A 22711-nucleotide genomic window follows, 5' to 3' on the forward strand; every position below is an offset into this window, starting at 1 on the left:
AAACACCTGGCTTGACTTTTTTAGTTGCAGAGAAACAGAGCTATCTGGAAGCTTGTACCTGTGGCAGCTTCCTGCCCAGGAATCCCTAGGCCCTGTGATGGGTGGCACGGGGAGTACAAAAGGTACCACATCCAGCCTTATCATCCCTGAATCTATCACTTCCCATTCGTGTTATAACACCTAAGTTTATGGTAGACTTTCAGAAATTCAGCTTTCAAACACATTTTAGGAACACATCATGTGCGTAAGTAGAGAACTGTTTACATACATTAAAATGTGGGCAGTAATGTATTTAACAATATTTTTAATCCATTGAATTCATAGAAGGACAATAAAGCATGTTCACATTTATTTTTATTACTTTACAGCCATGGTCATTTATAGTGTCACAAAAAAAGCACATGAAAATGAAGAGCTAATAATCCAAAATTCTATTACCCTAAGGTCATTTGCCACTACACATTTCTATATCAATTATTGTACTTCAAAGCTTAAAATGAAACCTTCTTCTACATATTCTGACTTTATCCCTTATCCTAACATCATCATTAAAGTGAGACGTGAAGGAGCAAAAGATAAGACTTAATTTTTTTAACAGTATTTTCTCACCATAGACAAGTAATTCAGTTTAGAAATTACATTAGACAATAAGGGCAATTGTTCTAATAAGAGTACAGCTAATATATCAATGGGCACAAGGCAAAACAAAGCAGGATAAGTAATAGAAGGAATTTGTATGTAAATTAAAAGGTTTAAAATTACTTTCATCATCTGCATCTTCTGTTGTATGTTTAATTACATTTGTTATCGGGTATATTATCTAATGCCTAAGGTTAAAAACAAAGAAGGAATTTTTTGAAAAGAGAAAGAATTTACACATTTACAACTCTTTCGATTAAAATTTATTTGTTTGCAGAATTTCCACAAACTAGAAAACATGGCTTCAAGTCATCATTTTTCTAAAGTTGTGTTTCCTTGCCTGGCCAGCAGCTGGGTTGTAGTAGCAAATGATCACTTGCAGTACAGTTTTCCTTCCTGAGTCTTGTAGACACCATGGTTCGTTCTCTCTTGGTTATGAAGCTTCTATGTTTTGAAACATAATTTTTCTTTAAAATGAAAAGTACTGCCATGCTTAGGAAAATGGACACTATGCCTAGTATCATAGTTAGTCCCAGATATATGTGTCTAGAAGAAGAGAGAATCCCCGTCACAATTATTGCAACTACCCAATTTGAAATCAAGTATAAAAGGATGCTAATGATATCATGGTGATGGTTTTCTTTAAGAATGCAGATTTGGTAGCCATAAAAAAACCTTTGTATAAACATTGGTAGACTATTGAAGGCAGTTTGCTAATATAAAGCAATTTCTTAGTAGTATCATCATTTTCAATTACTACAAATTACATAATCAGCACCATCCTCTCTGGAAATTATTCCCTCAGACCAGGTGACCATATCCTTGTTTGTCCAGAACAGTTCCAGTTAATGCTAGTGTTGTCCCAGTGTAATTTTAATACTGCCCCCTTTCACTCTCAAAAGTGTTCAGGTTTGAATGATAAATTACGTGGTTTCCTCACCCTCAGAGCATTCCCAAATTCACTTCTATGGAAAAACTGCATGAAGTAATGCCAAGGGGAATTAGAGCTCTCAGTAAAGCAGAATGAGTTGAGAATAAATGATATTTAAATCAATTTCTTTCATGGAAAGCCTTTAGTTCTATACTGTCAGAAGACGCTAAGGTATCAAAGTGCAGGTTGAATGAATGTTTTTCATTCTAGTCACCTTGTAAACACACTCTTAGTCTCTGATCGAGTTACATTGTCCTACATTAAAGTGAATACGGCCTTAGCAAATGCGAGTACAGCCCAAATTATACTCACAGATCTGTTCCCTTTCAAGGACCAAAATAATTTTCACACATAACATCAAAGCCTATTAAATCAAACAAACTTATTTGAGATGGCCTGCCCAATTCACATCCAACTTAGATGGTTCAGCGCCAGGTTTATTTCTCTAGAAAACACTCGGCTTGTAAGTCTTAAAATCCTTCTTGCTTTTAAGCCATTTGAAGCATTGCTTTAAGCAATAAGGGGACTAAATGTTGGATGAACTAAACTGAATGATAACATAGTAAAAATGCCATGCCCCTCACCCCATGCACACTCACCCCCACAGAGAAAACCTTTTAGTTTTATGCATTTCAAGTACTGGAATAATCGAACATCAGTTTGGCAATAAAAGCAGGACAGATTTAGAGCCAAATCCAACTCTTGCCCAGGGGGATTACATCTGACGTAAATGGTACAGTTTGGCTTAGTTTTAAAAAGAATAGAATTAAACTCAAAATGTGACCTAAATTTAAATCCTTCTGAGTTTCAGTGAATTACCTACCCATTTGTGAGCATAAACTTGCAAAATGCTACTCTATTCTGGAATCTTTCATCATATGTTTTAAATGATTACTCATTTAAAAGGGAAGCCAATGTTAGTAATGGGGAAAAAAATTAAAGATCTAACCAAATAAATAGGAATCAAATTATTCTGTGAAACAGGTCACCTTTTTTTAGTAGACTATTCTTTACTTTACAAGCAGTGAAAGTACATGAGGACTTATCAGTGCCAGTGGCGTCGTGTAAACCTGGGATGTTGTAGCAGTGAGATGTGGGGATGTATTTGATACGGTACCTGAAAGCATTGGAATCATATAATCTGCAGGAGCCTCTACTTCCACATCTTTTAAATCCCCATTTTATGCATGAAGTGTCAATCAAAACTCCAAAATATACTGGAGCTGGGATTCCTGCTGTGAAAAAAAAAATAATAATAATTGCTATTTTAAAAATTTGCACATCCTTTTGGTTCTAAATGATTATCTGGAACTACTTACTTTTAGTCCACTAATTACCATTTCGGAAATGAAAGGTCATCAATTACATGCTGAAATCTCGAAAACCTCTCTCTCTAGCCCAGTCTTGTTTTATAAGTTCCAGACTTCTGCAATAATTGCCATTCGTTTACCTTAGAAGCATGTCTCCCAGGCACATCAAACTCAACATGACTCAACTTCTATCTCTTCAGGGCTGTCCATTTATCAGTAACCACGCAGTTGCTAAGGGTAGCAGCTTGGGAGTCATCTTTCATCCCGTTCTCTTTGCTCTGTCTGTTCATCACTACATTTAATCCTTCCCCCAATCATGCCAGTGCTACCTCCTAGGTATATCTTTTAACACATTCTTTTCTCTCCATTCCTCCTGCCACTACTTCCACCCTAATTTAAAGCAACAGCCAATTCGTAATTCTTCTGCTTCCTTTCTAATCCTCTCCAATCTATTCATTACACAGATGTTAGATCATTCAGTTACATAGATAATTTTCCAAAACATCTATTCCAGGACACAAGTAGCTAACTCCACATGGGGTCCCATCTACATTTCCAACCTCAATTTGAGCAAAATTCACTGTCTTATATTTCAGACTCCAACTTTACTGGGTTTCTTTGAATGCTTAAAATGTCCGCTCTTGCCTGAATGCCTTATATAGTTTTCTTTATCCAAACACTTTTCTTCTTTACTCCTTCCCCTTCTTAACACAAACTCATCCTTCAAATCTCAGTTTAAATGTTTTCCTTCAGGAAAGGCTATTCTGATGACCTAAACTACATTAATCCTTCTTGTTTTACATCTTGCAGAATTTGTACTTCTTTCAAAACCCTTAGTGCTCCTGTTATGGTGTGTTTAATTGCTTTTCCTGTTATTCTGCAAGCTATACAGGGGCAGGAAAACTGTCTTTCTTATTCATGCTGTAAACTCTAGTTGGTCCTCAGTAAATGTTTGTTGAGAATTTAATCTCTCCTTAGGGTGAAAGATACCTCTCATATATAAGTTTTAACAAAAGTATTTTAAGGTGATTGCAGTCTGTTCAATCTGTTTTAAACTGGTGGTCCATTCACATCCATTTTTTAGTCTGCATAGGATTTTTGTTTTTTAATTAGAAGCCAATATTTACAAGCCAGGAGATTTCATGTAAAATTGCAGATTTCTGAATTCTTGAAAAGCTGCATTATCTGGCAGTCCACAGTAACAGCTGACCAGAGGTGAACAGCAGCTGCCTCCGTCCCCCACTACCCACTTGTGATGGTTAATTCTAGGTGTCAACTTGATTAGATTAAAAATACCTAGAAACCTGGCAAAGCATTATTTTTGGATGCATCTGAGAGGGTGTTTCCAGAAGAGATTAGCATGTGAGCCTAAGCGGACTGGCTGGGAAGAATCCACCCTCAATATGGACAGGCACCATCAAGTCCACCAGGGACCCAGAGAGACAAAAACAGAGGAAAAGGCAAGTCTCTCACTGCATCCACTGGAGCTGGGATACACTCTGCTCTCCTGGAGCTGGGATACACTCTGCTCTCCTGCCCATGGACATCTGAACTCGAGACCTGTCAGCTTTTTCTTCCAGGACTTACAACAGCAGTACCCCCAGATCTCAGGTCTTTGGCCTGAGACTGAGAATCACCCCATTGGTTTCTCTGACTCAAAGGCTTCCAGACTTGGACTGAGCCATGCTACAGGCATCCTGTTTGCAGATGGCCTGTCGTGGGACTCCTCAGCCTTCATAATTGCTTGAACCAATTTCCCCTAATAAATCATACATTTATGTACATATCCTATAGTGGCTGTCTCTCTGGAGAACCCTAATACACCACCCTTGACATACACATGGAGTTTACTCTCCAAGTCCATGCAGCTTTCTCTCTGCCTACTTCACTCATTTCCATCAACTGCCTGGACTTTTTTGGCATTTGAGTTTTTAACTCTTTTTTTGTTTGTTTCCTTCTGTTATAAAATTGCTGTGTATGTGTATATAGAATAAAATATTCTCCCTAAAATTTTAAAGTCATCTAACAATATTTATGACACCTCTAAATTTCTGAGATTATTCGTTTGTTCTTTGATAACAAATGAGAAATATTTAAAAACATTCTCCATTTAAAAGTCTGCCTAAATTTTGCAGATGTCTTTGTAAGAATTGATTCAATCCAGAATCATCAATGTTTGTTTAATCATTGGGTGAGAGATTTTGGGAAATGGAATATTCACATAATGTCAAAATATACTACAGATTAATTATTAATTACAAAGGGATTTTTACAATGAAGAAAACTGGTGGACATTATCTTCAGCAAGAGATCAAACTTGCAATTTTCAATTGATGGGATATACACTGAAGTAATGTGCTACCTGATGTGATGTACTAAGCAGAACACACTATCACCAGTGTAGTATCCTCAACAAAAGTATTACACCTGAACACAGTCAAAAGCAAACAGACAAATCAGTAGGTGGGATATTCTACAAAACATCCTTTTTTGCTTCTTGAAAAATAAAAGTCATAAAAGACCAAAAAAAAAAAAAAAAGTTGGATTGGTGGAGCCAACTTTCACCTAAAACTTTTAGCAACTGTTGATGGAGTTGCAAGACAAGAATTTTTTAAAAGTTCTGTTCCTCCTATACAAATTATTTGGAGTTTTTCTTTTTTTTTTTCTTTTTCCTTCTTTCTTTCTTTTTATTGTAACGTAATTGATTATACATCTTTGTGGGGTACAGAGTTGAATATCAATACCTGTTATAATATGTGATGAACAAATCACAAAACATAATCATTCTTTGTGAACCTTAACGAATTTCTTGCTAACCCCTCTCTGCTTCCTCCTTTCCCACCTCTGGTAATCACATTCTGTTCTCTCCTTTTGAAAGTTCAATGTATTATTGTGATCTTCCTTTTTCTCTTTTTATTTATTTATTTATATATTTTTAGCCCCCACTTATGAATGAGGACACGCAGCATTTCTCTTTCTGTGCCTGACTTATTTCATATAACATAATTTCCTCCAAGCTCATCCATGTTGCTGTGAATGGCAGAATTTCATTCTTTTTGATGACTGAGTAGTATTCCTTTGTATAAATATATTTTCCTTATCCAGTCATCCATCGATGGACATTTAGATAGGTGCTATAACTTGACTATTGTAAAGAAAGCTTCAATAAATATGGGAATGCAGGTATCACTTCAACATGGGTATATACTCAGTTGTGGGATTGCTGGATTGTGTGGCGGTTCTATCTGTAGTTGTTTGAGGAACCTAACTGTTTCCCATAATGGCTGTACTAATTTACAGTCCCACCAGCTATGTATAAGGTTTTCCCCCTTTCTCTGCATCCTTGTCAGCATTTGTTATTCTCAGTCTTTTTGATAATAGTCCAACTGGAGTGAGATGATATCTCAATGTGATTCTGATTTGCATTTCCCTGATGATTAGTGATAATAAGCATTTTTTCATGTACCTGTTGCAATCTGTATGTCTTCCTGTGAGAAATATCTATTCAGCTCCTTTGCCCATATTTTAATCAGATTATTTGTTTTATTACTGTTAAGTTGTTTGAATTACTTGTACATGCTGGATATTAATCTCTTGTCAGATGTATAGTTTGCAAATATTTTCTCCCATTCTGTAGCTGTCTTTTCGCTCTGTTGATTGTTTTCTTTGCTGTGTAGAAGCTTTTTAGTTTCATATGATTCCATTCTTTTACTTTTTCTTTTGTTGCCTGTGCTTTTGAGGTCTTTTTCACAAAGGTTTTGCCCAGTCCTATACCCTGAAGTGTTTCCTCTATATTTTCTTCTAGGAGTTTTACAGTTTCAGATCTTATATTTAAATATTTAATCCATTTTGAGTTGATTTTGGTATATGGTGAGAAGTATGGCCCTAGGTTTATTCTTCTATACATGGAAATCCAGTTTTCCCAGCACCATTTATTGAAAAAGCTGTCTTTTCCCCAATGCATATTTTTGGTGCCTTTGTTGAAGATCAGCTGGCTGTCAGTTCTGGATTCTCTGTTCTGTTCCATTGATCCATATGTCTGTTTTTACATTGGTACCATGCTGTTTTGTTTACTATAGCTTTGTAGTATAATTTTAAGTCTAGCTTTTTTTTTTTTTTTTTTTTTTTTTTTTTTTTTTTTTTTTTAGGGCTGCTTTGGCTCTTTGGGGTCTTTTGTTCTTCCATATGAATGTTAGGACATTTCATATGAATTTTTTTTTCCATTTCTGTGAAGAATTGTCACTGGTATTTTGGTGAGGATTGCATTCAATCTATAGATTACTTTAGGCAGTATGAATATTTTCACAACATTAATTCTTCCAATCCATGAGCATGGAATGTCTTTCCATCTTTTTGCATCCTCTTTAATTTCTTTAAGCAGTGATTTGTAGTTCTTATTGTAGAGATCTTTCACTTCCCTGGTTAAATGTATTCCTAGGTATTTTATTTTTTTGGCCGCTATTGTAAATGGGATTTCATTCTTTTTTTTTCTGCTAGTTTGTTGTTGAAGTATAATAACACTACTGATTTTTGTATATTGATTTTATATCCTGCAACTTTACTGAGTTTTGTTAATTGGCTCTAAGAGTTTTTTGGTAGAGTCTTCAGTTATTTTCTATCTATAAGATCATGTAATCTGCAAACAGGGACAATTTGACTTCATCTTTTCTGACTTGGATGCCCTTTATTTCTTTCTCTTGCCTGATTGCTCTGGCTAGTACTTCCAATACTACAGTCAATAGGAGTGGTGAGAGTGGGCATCCTTGTCTTGTTCCTGTTCTTAAAGGAAAAGCTTTCACCTTTTCCCCATTTAAGATGATATTGGCAGTGGGTTTTTCATGCATTGCTTTTACTGTGTTGAGATAATTTCCTTCTAAAACTAATTTGTTGAGAGTTTTTGTCATGAAGGGATGTTGAACTTTGCCAAATGCTTTTTCTATGTCTATTGAGATAATCACATGGTTTTTGTCCATTTGCATATGTTAAGAGAATTCTCCTTCATTGAGCATTTGGTTACTCTGAAATATAGTTAATAGAAGAAAGGCAAGATACATGATTGATTCTCCCCCCCCTTTTTTTAATCAATTCTCAGAATAAGTTGGTACCCTGATGTTCTCCACATTTAAAAAATAGCATTATGAACCATAGGCTTTTATATATTTGATGTATTTCAGTAAACTGTAGCCATTATAACTATTATTACTGCTACCACTATTATTTTGATCCTCAAATTATCCCACCTTGAAGCCAATCTCCTCAAATTGGTTCTGTATTATTCTGACATATTCTTTTTAGCCTTTGATAGCTTATTCCCTTTGTAGTCCAATAAGATGTCCCACAATCATCTTATGTATTTATTTACTCTAGACCTTGGATCAGTTATTTCTCCAAGATGCCATGGTTCTTTTAATGACAATTGATATTTAGATATCACAGACTGATTGCTATGGTGCTCATTTCTTCTGGGTTTCATCATTTTTAGATTTTTTAGAAGTTGGAGTTATAAAATACACATTATTTTAAACTAAAAAATATGTGAGTTCATAATAGTTTAAAATCAGAATTAAGAATAAATTTTACTTAAACACTTTTACTTTATACTTTATCAATTTTCTATTTCTCAGAAAATGTTGATTCCAAATGATATTAAAATAATATTTCATTTGTTTTACTTTAAAATATATAATAGTTTCAACATAACAATACCAATATTAGTACTACTAATAAGACTCATATAAATGCAGTTAATCTGTGGGGATTTGCTAAAACTTTTATTTTTAAGTCATTTAAAGTTTTTTCTGTATGCTTATGCCAGCAATATAATATACAGTGAGTTTCAGTTTTTAAGATTTGGTTCTTTAAAATTTTATTTTCAATTATATAAAACTTTACATAATTTCAAATTAAATAATTATATAACAAGTTATAATTACAAAGTCTCACCTTCATTCTGTCCTCTCTTTCCTTTTCCCTTTCTTCTGCTATAGGTAACCGTTTTTAAAAGATAGTTTTTAGCTTACGCTTCCATTGTGTCTTTTAAAGTAAGAGCAAATACCTTTGCACGGGTATAATATTTCCACCTTTCCATACTAACACCAAAGGTATCATACTATAAACATTTTTCTCTACTTTGTTTCTTTTCACATAAAACTATATCCTGCAGACCACTTGGAAACATTACATAGAGATTTTTCCCATTTGTTGTTATAGCTGCATCATGTGGTTTACTAGAGTTTATTCAACCAATCTTATGCTGATAGACATTTAGACTGCTTGTAGATTTTTCCTATTACAAAAAATGCCTCAGTAATTATATTTATTCATTATGGTTGGGCTTATTTCAAATTTTTGCTAGCAAATTTTTGGTATAATTCCTAGTAGTGGAAATGCTAGGTCTAAAGATAAATCCATGTATACTTTTGCTCATTATTGCCAAACAACTCTCTCCAGAAAACTATCATCATTTTGCCAGCAGCAGTGCCTATTTTCCCCTACATAGCAAACAAAATTTGGTAATTTGTCAATCTGATAAGTAACAACTGGTGTCTGTGCAGTTTTAACTTGACTCTCCTTATGAGAGAATTTGAGCATCTTTTCATATAGTAAAAGACATTTACATTTATTTTTCTATGAAATGGCTATTCATATCCTTTACCCATTTTTCTATTTCGTTGTTGGTTGTTTAATTGACTTTTTCTTCTCAAAACTTACAAGTTCTCTTTATAATGGGATACTAGCCACTTGTCTTTTATATAAATTGCAAAACTTTTTGCCAGTTTATCATTTGCCTTTTGATTTTGCTTATAATATTTTTGCCATTTTCAAATATTGTTTTTATTAAATCAATTTTATAAATCATTGCTTTTACTTGGAATCATTTTAGCTCTATGGGTTACATCTGTATTCCCAAGGACAGGTAGATATAAAGGCCAGTTCTAGCCGGGGACATACTTCAGGCTCAATTATGTGACACTTTTCTAGGTAATGTCTCTTCTTATATTGTAGAATTAAAACCAACCATGGTGGCACACACCTCCATTGTTGTTTCTTTCCCAGTTTTATCAGGATTATATTGCATCTTAATATGCAGCCAGTTTACATCAAGATCTATGTAAACCAAATTTAATTTTAAATTTTTAAAGCTCTGAGTTTGTTTGTTTTATTCCCTAGGTAGTTTTTTTTTTTTCTGTCAAATTACAAAAGAACACTACAATAATTTAATTTCCTTATTTAGAATATAAACTGTTTATGGATAGAAACCTTATCTGTCTCACTCACTATTTTGTATGGGTATTAACCAATGTATGTTAAAAATTTTGGTAGTCAGAAAAAACATTTCAATTACATTTTACAGAATCACCTATTCAAATCCATTTGCTTAGATTGAATGATCGTGTCTTTCTATCTAATGACATGTCCTAAGGATGAGCATTGAGAGTAACACAAAAGAATTCTTTCTATTTTAATAACCAAAAAACAAAGTTGTATTTAGGCTTCAGCCCTTCTTATTGATTAATTTTTGGTTTCCTCTCAGAGGGCTCTCCTGTAAGAGCAATGGATTTTATGAGAGCAGAGCAGTGTTAGAAGAGACGAGACCATTAAACAAAAATTGTGGTTACTCTTACAAAATCTCTTTATTATATCTTGGACATTGAATAGGCACTAAGTAAATGTCTCTGGAATAAAGGAAGGAAGGATTCAGGAAAGAAGGGATGGAATAAAGAAATGAAGATAGGAAGAAAATAAAATAAATATGAATTTAGCCACCTACATGGTAATTCCACAAAAATATTTAGAAAAGTCTTCAAAATACACTTATGATGGTTTCCATAAATTAAAGCATAGATTATACTTACCCAAAACTCTTACTGCTAAGGTGTAGATACCCAGGGCAAAGGACTTAAGCTGTGGTTTAATGCACCTAAAATCAACAAAATCACTATCACCAAAAAATATATAACCTACTAGAGTAAATAGAAATGTTAGTGATAATCTGCTTAAAACACATGAATTCATATTAGAATTCAAGTAGCATTTATGGAAAATCCATTAGTGTGCTAGCACAGAGAAGGCAAAATATGTAAAAGCCATGTTTCATTATACGCAATACATCAAGGAGTTTACAGTTACCACTTCTAGAAGGTAAGTCACCCCTACATGACATATTCAAATGGCATCTGCTAAAGTAAAATCATAAGTTTTATCAGCAAAATGCAAAAGACTGAGGAAAAAACCCCAAATTTCTAAGAAATTACAAGATTTGAAGCAACCATAAAGAATTAATAATAACCCATAACTAATTTTTGTGGCTTTTGTGGCTTTTGGCACAGGACCAAATTGATCAGAGATAATACAATTACGGTGGCATGCTAAATGTTTTTGCTAAATAGTAGGGACCTGACTTTACCTTAAAAGTGCAAGAACATCTAAAATAACAAGGGCATCATTAATATGACTGTATAGCTTTAACTGACTAGTCTGTGGATTTTAATAGTAAAAATCATGACCATATATAACTATTGAGTTATTAACTATTCATGCACTAAGTACACCCCATGTATTATTCATTTAATCTCTGCTTTAAAGGTGGTAAAAATCATGACTTTTCTTTTTCAACCCAAGGGAGTCCTTCTGACATTAAAGTTCATTGTGGGTCCCGTTAAAGTTCATGGTGGTTCACTTGGGGGACTGTTGGTGAGGAAAATGCTCCCTATAGCAGGTAGTCTGATTCTTCACTTGGTTCAGGTGACTTCTTGGCACAGAATAAGAAGGTGCTGAAGTAGCCACACTGGTCTGGAAACTCGAGGGCAATGCTTTCCCATTTTCTCAAACCCATGCTCCCACTTGTAAACATAAATATCTCAGGCTCTCTCTATACTGTTTTGAGAATTGCAGATTTGTGTACAGTAGGTTCTGTTCTCTGTTTATCTTTCCTAAGCAATTTTCATTATAAAAACTGTATGATATGAAAAAAGAAAAAAAATGTGAAATTAAAAATGCATACCATATTTTTGAATAGTCTCATTCTAATGAGAAACTAATGAAAAACTTAGTATTCATCCTTGGAGATATAAATTAATTTGAAAATTGCCCAAGCCATCTCATAAAAGATTGATTTCCAGTAAAATTTGACTTTTTATGTTTAATAATTTTATCAAAATTTGTAATATTCAAGGTTACTTGTATCAATTGTACAATAGAAATGCTTACAAAGCTAATTTGAAAAGGAAGAAAATGTTATTACTGAGAATCCTGGTTATAAAACTAGTATTTTAAGAATTGAATTTATATATAATTTTTATAGGGATGTGTGATAGAATAGTGTGTAAAAAATGTTCAAGCACAAATTATATTACAATATAAGAAAAGCCTAAAGCCTATCAGGAAGTTGAATGAAGATATAAGTAGGTAAAAGGAGAAAAAAGAAATACATAATATTTTTGACAAAGATTTTTTCATATAATTTTTAACTAGGCGAAGTTGGTTATCTAATCACTATCCTTTAGCTACCATTCATTGCATTTGAAAGAGTGACTTACATTTGAAATTTATATATTTTAAAATTAAAATATTTACTATATACTGGAAATCAAAGCTTAGTTACTATTTAAACTTAAGATAAAAAATTTTACATGTCAATTTAAAAATATGCAAAAGGGTACAGTTTTAAAAATTCTTGTAGTGTTTTATAAGCAAAAATATTTATAAAACCCTAATGAAAAGTCATTGACATGATAATCATCAATGGATGATAATCAATCATTGGGATCATTAATTGAGCCAAAAGCCATGAAATCTTCCACAGAAAATTCCAGTCATGGCAAAATACACAGAAAAAGTAATAATCTGTATATCAAAATAAGAAATGCAAAACATTGTGGTACTAGCTGAGCCCTTAAAGTGTCTTATAAACTGCATCTCCCATAATTTGGTGAAATTATATCTCATTTAAAACATTTTATCTATACTAGTTAATGTTATCGCCAGCATTAGCATAGCATACTGTATTCATTGAGTGACTGTAGTCATGCAGGTGATAACATTGCTCTCTAGGCTAATGGTTTGCAAATATTTTTGACGAATCAAACTTCTATTCAGCCAAATCTTTGTGTGTGTGTGTGTAAAAAATGTGAGATACACATAAAATTGGAACAAGGGTGTGGGACAAGTTCCTTGAAAAAGTTATGAGGAATCATGACGACTCGACAGAAAAGAATTTGAAATTACTTCTCTAGATGATCACATTTTGCTTTATCTTAAAATTGTGGTAGGGAAAATCAGTATTCACCTCAGAAGTAATATGTATCCAGGTATGCCACCTAGGGATAAAGTATAGGATGTGATGACTGAAATTATAAGGAAATACAGAAACATTTTGGGACATCCATTATCTTTTTGACATCTGCCCACTACGCCTGAAGAATTTCCTGATGGAGAAGCTGCCATTTCCACACAGGTGCAGTTATGAAATATCTGTAACACGAGAGAGAAAAGTCCAATTATTGAGACAACATTTAAATAAAATTAATGATAAATTTTTATTTTAAAAAGTACAGTATGCATGCATTGTATAAACAATGAGGAAATATTATTTTTCTGTATTACAATATACTGAACAAAGTAAAATCTATCAAGGCACACCATTTTATTATCCAAACAGCAAATGATTGTCTACAAAATACTAATCCTACAGAGCAATCTTCCAGCAAATGCTACCAAATCCAGACATACCTTACCTCCATTACTATCACTTCCAAGTTCAAGTCACCATTACTTCTCGCCTAGATTATTGTCATGCTCTTCATGCTCAACCTGTTTCCGCTGTTACCCAGCTATAGCCTGTTTTTTCACACAGTAACCAAAGTGAACCTTGAAAAATGGCAGTCAGATTGCATCATTACCCTCACTCTTCCAATGGCTTCTCATTATGCTCGTATGAAATTGCAAATCCTTACAGTGGTTTGCACATTCTCCATCAAGTAGCTGCTGGATCCTACTCTGATCTCACTGCCTCATGATCTTCCCTCTCCCCACTGCTTTAGCCACACGGGGCCCTTGCAAGGACTCTTTTGCCTTTTCCTTTTGCCTTGGCCCCTTCCCTCAAACATTGCAAGTTTACCCCTGCTCCATTGCCTTGTTGTTTTCTCTGCTGGGCAGTGCTTCTCTTAGACAACTACACTGCTGACATGTGCACTTCATGTCTCTGTCCAGAACTTTCATTAGAGAGCACTTCCATGACCACCCATTCAAAATAACACCCCCATCTCTCCATTCTCATATCCTAACATTTTTTTTCTCAGTGCTTTATTACTACCTATCAGGATATTATATTTTTAGTTTTAGACTATGTTTATCCTCTAGAATATAACCTCCAAGAAGGCAGAAACCATCTGGGTTTTCATCATTATATATCCAGGGCCTAAAATAGGCCTTCATTTTAGGCGTTCTTTAGAAATTTTTTAAATAAATGGGCACGATTGGAAGATATGACAGAATTTATAGTGGGTACTAGGAAAAAACAATTCTGATGCATAAAACTCAACTGAATCTTGACTAAAGAGAGGCAACTTTTATAATCCCTCAATAGTTTATTTCTGTAAATTTCACTTATGGATGTGTATATATTATGAGTTATCATTTTCATTGCAGATGAGTTTGTGAATTTTTAGATAAAGAATGAAATAAAGCTGGCATTTCCTTTTCTAGGAGGAGTAGCAACATAGATTATTTTTTTTAAATGTCAGGTCGAAAGCTTTTTAATCTTTACTCTTGCAGCTCAGTAGATATATGAGTTAGGCAAGTCTCTTGCATCTCAGTGCCTCAGTTCTCACTTGAGAAAAAATACGTAAAATACCCAATTACTTGAGGACCATGAGATTTAAATGCAATTTTGTTTTTAAAGCAACTATCTTAGTCCCTGTATTTTAACATCTTCAATAAATGGTAGCTCTAGTTAATAAAAACCTTGATGCAGTTGTGGACAAAAGAGTAGTAGATGAAAGGGGGGCAAGGAAGAAAGAAAGGAAGGAAAGAGAGAGAGTGCAAACTCAGATTTCAGATACCTGGGTAAGCTCATTCTGCTGTTGCTAGAGACCAATCCCTTCTTTTTTGAATAAAATGTCTAAATAAAAGTACAATAATCAGAAAGAAAATCAACAAACATTACTCTATATCTGCAGATGTGTTTGCCTAAGAATTTATATCTATTTGATAAGCATGTATACATATATATCTTTGGTCTAATTTTCAGCCCTGTAGGACTGTCAAATAAAGGCAGATTCCATCAGTCACAAACAGAAAGCAGTCTGACACAGTGTGTGTAAAGAAGAGTCTACATTTGGGACAGGAATGTAAAGGTGTGATTAGAAGGTGAGTCTATTAATGACCGAAGTACAAGGTACTTAAAAAGTTTGTGGGAAAGTAGAATTGAAAGATAACACAAATATTTCCATGAACTTTTTGAAGTACCCTCGTATATCATATCCTTCACAATTCATTTCTGTTGTGGACTGAATGTTTGTCCCAAATTCATATGCTGAAGTCCTAACCCCCAGTGTGATGGTATTTGGAGGTGGGGCCTTTGGGAGATAATCAGGTCATGAGGGTGTAGCCCTCACGAATGGGATTAGTGCCCTAAAAAAAATAAAGAGATAAACCAGAGCTTGCCCTTCTTCTCTGTTCTCTGCCGTGTGGGGGAGAAGTGGCCATACGCAAACCCAGAAGTGTGCCTCACTAGGCAGCAGATCTGCTGACACCTTGATCTTGGACTTCCCAGACTCCAGAACTGTGAGTAGTCATTGCTTGTTATTTAAGCCATCAGTCTCTGGTATATTTGTTATAGGAGCCCAAACTGACTAAGACAGCTTCCTACGTGTATCTCCAAACATATCTCCCTCTTCCATCCTACAGAAACCTTTTATTCCAGCCCACCTACTCTTATTTATCACATAAATTGGCTTGATTTCCCAAGCAGAGCTGTTCTAGAACCATCACCTTCCTCATAATCAGATCCCTGACCCCTGGGTCTAGACCTCTGGATCTAGACCTCCAACCTCTATTCATCCTACCCCTAAAACCTCCAAGAACCACTGGTCTTGGGGTCAGAACACATAGATCCCAGGACAGATCTTTTTTTTCTTTTAGCTATTATATCTGATATTTTAAAAATGACTTATTATATAACATTTCAAGAAGAAAAATAATTATTTTGGTATAAAGGCCAAAATAATATATGTCCCTCAATAAAAAGATCACCAAAGCAGATTTTGGTGTATGATCTTATGCCTGGAGTTTCTCATTCAGGGCTAATACTCTTGATAAGCCGAATGAGAGAAACGGACTATGTGATTACAAAAGTCCCTCCACCCTGTTTCACGACTCCAACTCATTCAACAACTCTAGTTCCTCTAGGAATGGTTATAAATGTCCTGTTTCCACACAAAAGGGCAAAAAAGGGTAAGAGTCAGGGCTCCCACCAGCGGGGGTCTTCTGCTAAGCCCGCACAGAGTTGAGGAGTTGTGTATTGTAACAGGGCATATACTTTAGAGGAGGAGATTCTTACAATATTTTTTCCACTCCTGTTGGAGGTTTGACAACCAGCAAGACAAGCTGATGCATATGTGATTCCGTTGTCACCACACATGGGTTCCCATGTTGTCTCTGAACATTTGCATCTTGAGTTGCAATCTGAAAAGAGAGCTCGTTCATAAGAAGAGACAGGTTTGGTTCTGAAAAGAAATGCAACAGTATAAAGTATTACCTCTTAGCAGGCAGCACCCTAACATTTTCAAAAATCAATGTTCTTGAGTGATAGAAATGATACTGCCAACAAAGTTTGTTTTTTGGAAACACAGTTGTCCTTAGAAATATCAGCTTTGATCACCAAATGTGATTCCACTATTAAATAGCTTTTGCTTGAAAGTTATCTTTAGAGGTTTAGAAAATCACACAACGTTCAGTTCTTAGCTTATGGCTTTTACTGAAGTCTGCTGCCTCTAGGACCTTCTAATACATTTCTATGCAAAGGTATATGAAAATGGCTAACAAGGTAGAAAAGTAAAGTAAACTTTTAGAGCAATTTGTGACATCACCTAAATGCATTGCAGGTGATATGTGTATTGGGGGGGATCGAGGGGAGAGAGAGAGAATTCTTTCAGAATTGTTGTCTGAGCATCAGTAGAATGGACATTGCTGATGGTGTGGTCAAAGAAAAAACAGCCGAGCATTTACCACCTGATGCACTTTCAAAGTCTGCAGGAGCCACATATCCTGCTTGTGTGTGTCTTGCCAGTAAATGCACTCTCAGTTCGTTAAACTTTCTCTCATATATCCCCCCACTGTATGGAGCTCTTCAGTATCTTCTATCATCCTTTCTGACCCAATTTCACATGCTATTTTATTGACTTATTTATTCATGAAATGTTATTGGAAGACTTCTAAGTGCTAGCTTTCAGAGGACTGAAGGTAGTTGCAAATATGAATGAAAATATTTGCCCTCAAGAAGCTGGCTTTTGTTTTACCTAGTTTTGATTGTTTTCTTTCTTTTCTCTCCCTCTCTTTTGTTCTCTCTTATATTCCTCCTTCATCTCTCCTACAATTCCCTCTCCCTCACTTCTTTCTCTCACCTGAAGTGCCTAATTATTCTACTCTTATCCTTTTGCACTATCGATATCCCACCATTTTTCTCAAAGGGTGCTTACACAATGGTGTTTTGCTTCTATCTGCTCCATATATGTATCCATTGACCCTTTATAATTCATTTTTCCTCTCCAATTTTGAATTTATTTATTTGCTTATTTCTCCCCCGACTCATTTTTTTTTTTTTTTACAAAAAATTTGAGGGATTTAAAACAAACAAACAAATACTCTAATGTACATGCAGTGGGGGCAGGAACTATTTATTGTAGTCACATATCGCCACACCAAGAACAATTCCTGGCACAAAGTAAGCCAAGAAACAAGATTTCTGATAGGTCAATAGATAAAAAAAAAAAAAAAATGGCATTTTATTTTGGAGAATTGGTCATTTTGGCCCCCACCTCTAAGAGGTATTTCCTATAATGATTATTATCATAATTTCTTAATCAATGTAATATTTCATTTAGTAGAACTACTGGGCCTCCGCAGAAGTCCTATAGGAATGCTTAATCCAATTCTCTTCTATAAAGTATTACCTGTTAACTGAGACTGCTTGGTAGTATCTGAAAGTATTAAAATGTGCCTTTGAAAGCCTCGAATCAGGCCACTATGGACACTGTAGGGCTGAGATCATAGATGGTTATTGCTGGAAGGAATCTTGGAACGATCTGGGCCAACCTTTCATTTGGCAGATCAGGAAAATCAGGTCCCAAGTGGGCAGGTAACTTGCTTGGATTCATGATTTGTTAGTGACCAGTCTGGAAGTAGAACCCTTCCAGGCCTCTTGGTTCTAAATTCTTATCTCACATCAGGGTTATTCTCATTATTGCAGAAGAAAGATCCCTCTATTATCATTTCTAAAGCTTGTCTACAGTGTTCCTGCTGAATGTTCAGAATCTGAACAGCCTTTTGGAACAAAGCAACATAGGACAATCCATGGTTATTTTATAAAGCTGATTATTTTATATTACTGAAAGTAAGTTTAATTTATCATGCAGGGCAAAAATTAATTGCATACGTGTTTTATGAAGAATGTGTTGACAGTGGAGTTGTGATTTAAATTTTAATTATAAGATGGTTTTTAACAAATCTACCAAAATGTTTATACTCCAATGAGATTTTCTTTCAAAATAATTATGCTGAGAAGTGAGAGATTTTTCCCAGTGATAGAGCCATATCTTTTGGCTACTTCCAATAGAAAAGCTATTCTTAATGGTTAAATCTTTGACATTGATGAAGATATTCTTAAAAATGCAGAATGCAGTTTCAAAAGGGGAGTTTTGGAATGTTTTAAATGATGATAGGATTATTGAAATGCAGCAACAGCTTTTCAAGTTGACTGCTTTGCAGAGGTTAGTACTCATTCAATGAATATATGATCTTTTATTTGTTTAAAAATATCTCATCTTTTATTACATAAGTATACTTTTAATGTGAATCTAAAAGTGTGCTGCTGTTTTCTGTTTAAGTGTTTGCTTTTAGCTTAGAAACAGTATGAAGTTGTGGAAAGAATATTATACTTTGAGTCACTTCTGGGGTCAGGCCCCAGATCTGCCTGTTATAGACATTTAACTTTGGGGAAGTGAACTGACTTTTCTCAACTCAGTTGCATTTAAACATGGACAACAAAATTTATCTCATAAAGGCATTTTGAGGATAAAAGTGATATGAAAATGAGAGTTAAGCCATTTTGTAAGTTGCACAATGTGCTCTCCCGCTGTCATCTACAGGAGGATCCCAGGGACAGGTAAAGATGGCACAGGGCTTCTACTCTCTCTAGAATCTTCTTGCAATTCATATTTACAGCTAACATTCTTAATCTACATTGCTGGCTTCTACCAAGGCAACACTACACTCTGTTGAGTCTAACAACATTGCCGTGATAACTCCTAGAGGCCACGCTTTATGGATGTTGCATTCACTCATATTCTTGAATGTTTTAAGTGGCATATATTATAATTGGTGCTCACTTAGCAGCAGGAGAAACCAGGTCAGTAGAGGTGATGGAGGTTAGAACAAGACAGATAGGTGAGTACGAAAGGAAGTGCAGGAAGGTAGCTGAAGAATACCAAGCAGCAAGCAGGCAGGAAACAGAATATAGCATCAGGAGGGTTTGCCTTTGAACCACAGGCAGAGTTTCAGGCAATCAGGAAGATACAGTCAGGGAGGTCTGCCTGGCATATGGTAGGGGCTCCACAAAAAATTTTTAAAGCATATAATGCATGGACAGGTGAGAGGATGAAGAAAGTCACCTCTGGTATTCAGAGGTAGAGTGATGGGAAGGACTGGGAAGGACTCTTGAAGGGAAAGCTAGTTTCTACAAATACAGCCTTGCATTCGCCCCACCAGAGAGCTGTTATGCGGGAGAGCCACTCTCTCCTGAAACTTCATGATTCGAGTACATCAGAGCCTAGGGAGGAGGGAATAGAGACCACTCCAGTTATCCAGGTGTCCAAAGGAAAAAAAATACAATTGTTACTGTGAATGGTGCATCTTCTTTGGGTCAGGCAAATACCTACTAATTACTTTCCTGGACATTATCTTGCTTAGGCCTTACAAAAGCTTAAAGGCAGTTATCGTTTCTATTTTTAAAATGGGAAAAATTGAAGATGGATCAGTTTAAGTAACTCAGACAACATCACTCACTAAGAACAGGCAGAGGCAAGATTCAAGGTCTGTATTTCACTACCAGGTTGTTTCTCTAAACTAATCAGGTTGATTCTGGAACATTAAGATGTGGGTTTAGTATTTTTTATATTTCTCTAAATCATTCATATTTAAAGTAGAAGACAAATTGTGGTGACAATAACAGATTCTAAGCCATAAGTATTGTCAGCTATCCTACAATAAAACAATAATTCCCTTCCCATAGTTATGATATTTAAAAATCAAATTATCTTATTTGAAACGCTATCAATTCTTAATTCGATTAAACAAGCCAATCTCCTCAAATTATTGAATGAGGAAACGTACCCTTGGTAGGAAACAGTGAGTCCCGCCACATCAGAATTTTCACAGCCCAGTGCAAACAGGGAAAGGAATAGGAGGTAACCAAGGACAGATGATCCCAAGCAGAGTTTTGCAGCTCCACACACACTGATTCTGAATTTTTTCATAACTATCCCCCCAGAGAATATGCCAAGGGCCACTGCAGGTACATTGATGAGCCCTGAGGAACAAGAAAAATATGCCATTTTGTGAATCTCTAAAAGAAATATGAATGCATTCACACAAACTTTCTAAGGGATTATACTAAACTATGCAATAGTTCCTGATGCATTATTAGACTATTTTCTCATTAAGTTATAGAAATACTCAGTCACTATCATCTGCTAATATATATTAAGAGCTCTTGTTGAGTTATGGATTAATGATTGCACAACTGCACAGACTCAGAGTTCTGCCTCACACAACATTTGGTGCAGGTATTAAATCAACAAATACTGAATGAATCAATGAATTGACGTCTTTCTGGTCCAGTCCCAAGATGAACAGGAATAATCGGATAGCAATTAGGTGACTGTTACTGTTCTTTAAAGTTGTGCATCTCACTTATTGGTGGGAGCTAAAAATTAATAAATAAATTCACACACACACACACACACACACACACACACACACACAAAAAAAAAACCGGGGAGGGGGGAGAAGATATAACAACTACAATTACTTGAAGTTGATACGACAAGCAAACAGAAAGGACATTGTTGGGTGGGAGGGAGGAGAGGGACGAGGGAAGGAGGTTTTGGTAAGGGGCAACAATAATCAACCACAATGTATATCGACAAAATAAAATTTAAAAAAAAATAAACTTTTTCTAATATTTAAAAAAATAAATAAATAAATAAAGTTGTGCATAAAAGAATAATAGGCACATGGAAGGTAGGGAATAAAAAAAGGGTTTGTTTCCACTTCCTGAACCAAACAAAAATTATTTTTGTTGGCCCAGTCTCTTAGCCGCTTAGTTTGTTATCCTTCCTGACAACAACAACAAAAAACAACCACCACCTATATTTATTATTTGCTTATAATGTACCAACCATTAGCTAAACATTTGGCATATTATTACATTTGCTCTTCACCACACCCTTCAGAGAGTGATTTGTTCACGGTCACGGACAGCAGGTGGTAAAACCAGATTTGAATGCAGGAAGTCTGATGTCAACTCCCATGCCTTCAATCACTAAGTTACAGTGCCTCTCCTTTGAGAGTTTTGGGAGATGGTATCCTTGATAAATAGATGTGCAACCTCACGAGTAATCACATAAGTGTGAGTTAAAAGTCTAGGAAGAGTCCAGCAGAATGGTTGAGAGTTTGAATTCTGGAGACCCAATTGCTTGGGTTTGGATCTCAGTTCTACCTCTAAATAGCTGTGCAACTGCAGGTAATTCTCTGAACATCTCTAAAACTGTCTCGTCACCTATAATATGGAGCTAATAATAGGCTGTTGATTAAATGATATTTTTCATGAAAAGTTCTTAAGGTCATACCTGGCACCAAAATATCATTCAATTAATTTCTATCTATTTGATTTATAAAGATAAAATTTTGGGTGGTGGGGTAGAGAGGGGAAACTGTGTTGGAAAAGACCTGGAGAAAGGCTCTTCCTGCCCTGTTCATGGGACTGTAAATGGTATAACTGTAGGGCAATCTGGCACTCAACAATAAACAACTTCCCTGCTAACTAGGGAAGTTATCAAAACATAAATATTAATCTTACTATGCTGACTTAGCAGCAAGAAAAATAATAATATTTCCTTTTATAAGTACCTTTCCCCAAATAATTCTCTTAATTTTTCTTTATTTTCTGTGTAACACCGCCAAGAACAAAGAATAATAATTATTGCTGTCAGTGTATCATTTCTATTAGGTACTGTCTTGTTGAATAAAAAATATTCCAAAAAATTCAGCAAAAATAATTGCAGTCTGTATTGAGAAAGAAAAGATCATTTGTATGGAGCTTAATAATGATAAAAGAAGCTTAAAAAGAAAATTCCACTGTCTATCCAAACTTCTTTCAGTAAAAACTGCAGTGGAAATTTTTTTTTATTGAAACATAATTGATTTTAAATATTTGTGGGGTACAGAGTTGCATATCAATACCTGTGAACAATATGTGATGATCAAATCAGGATAATTAGTATATTCATCATTACAAAATGTAATCATTCTTTGTGTCCATTAACCAATTTCT

At 35.0% G+C, this 22711-nt stretch overlaps 1 protein-coding gene across 3 annotated transcripts in view; it reads right to left on the reverse strand.

Moving 5' to 3' along the window:
- Positions 1 to 959: 959 nt before the first annotated feature.
- SLCO1C1 (solute carrier organic anion transporter family member 1C1) overlaps positions 960 to 22711 on the reverse strand; it is a 46105-nt gene continuing 24353 nt past the window's right edge. For 2 of the 3 annotated variants that reach the window (XM_063076011.1, XM_063076009.1), the window contains 6 exons: positions 20491 to 20686; positions 16442 to 16607; positions 13169 to 13353; positions 10737 to 10801; positions 2688 to 2805; positions 960 to 1185 (listed from right to left, as the gene is read on the reverse strand). In XM_063076011.1, the coding sequence (XP_062932081.1) occupies positions 960 to 1185; positions 2688 to 2805; positions 10737 to 10801; positions 13169 to 13353; positions 16442 to 16607; positions 20491 to 20686 (956 nt within the window). Of the gene's footprint in view, positions 1186 to 2584; positions 2806 to 10736; positions 10802 to 13168; positions 13354 to 16441; positions 16608 to 20490; positions 20687 to 22711 lie in introns of all 3 variants that reach the window. The other variant, XM_063076010.1, reaches the window with a different exon arrangement.

This window comes from Cynocephalus volans, chromosome 12 (genome assembly GCF_027409185.1).
Source record: "Cynocephalus volans isolate mCynVol1 chromosome 12, mCynVol1.pri, whole genome shotgun sequence".
Lineage (NCBI taxonomy): Eukaryota > Metazoa > Chordata > Mammalia > Dermoptera > Cynocephalidae > Cynocephalus > Cynocephalus volans.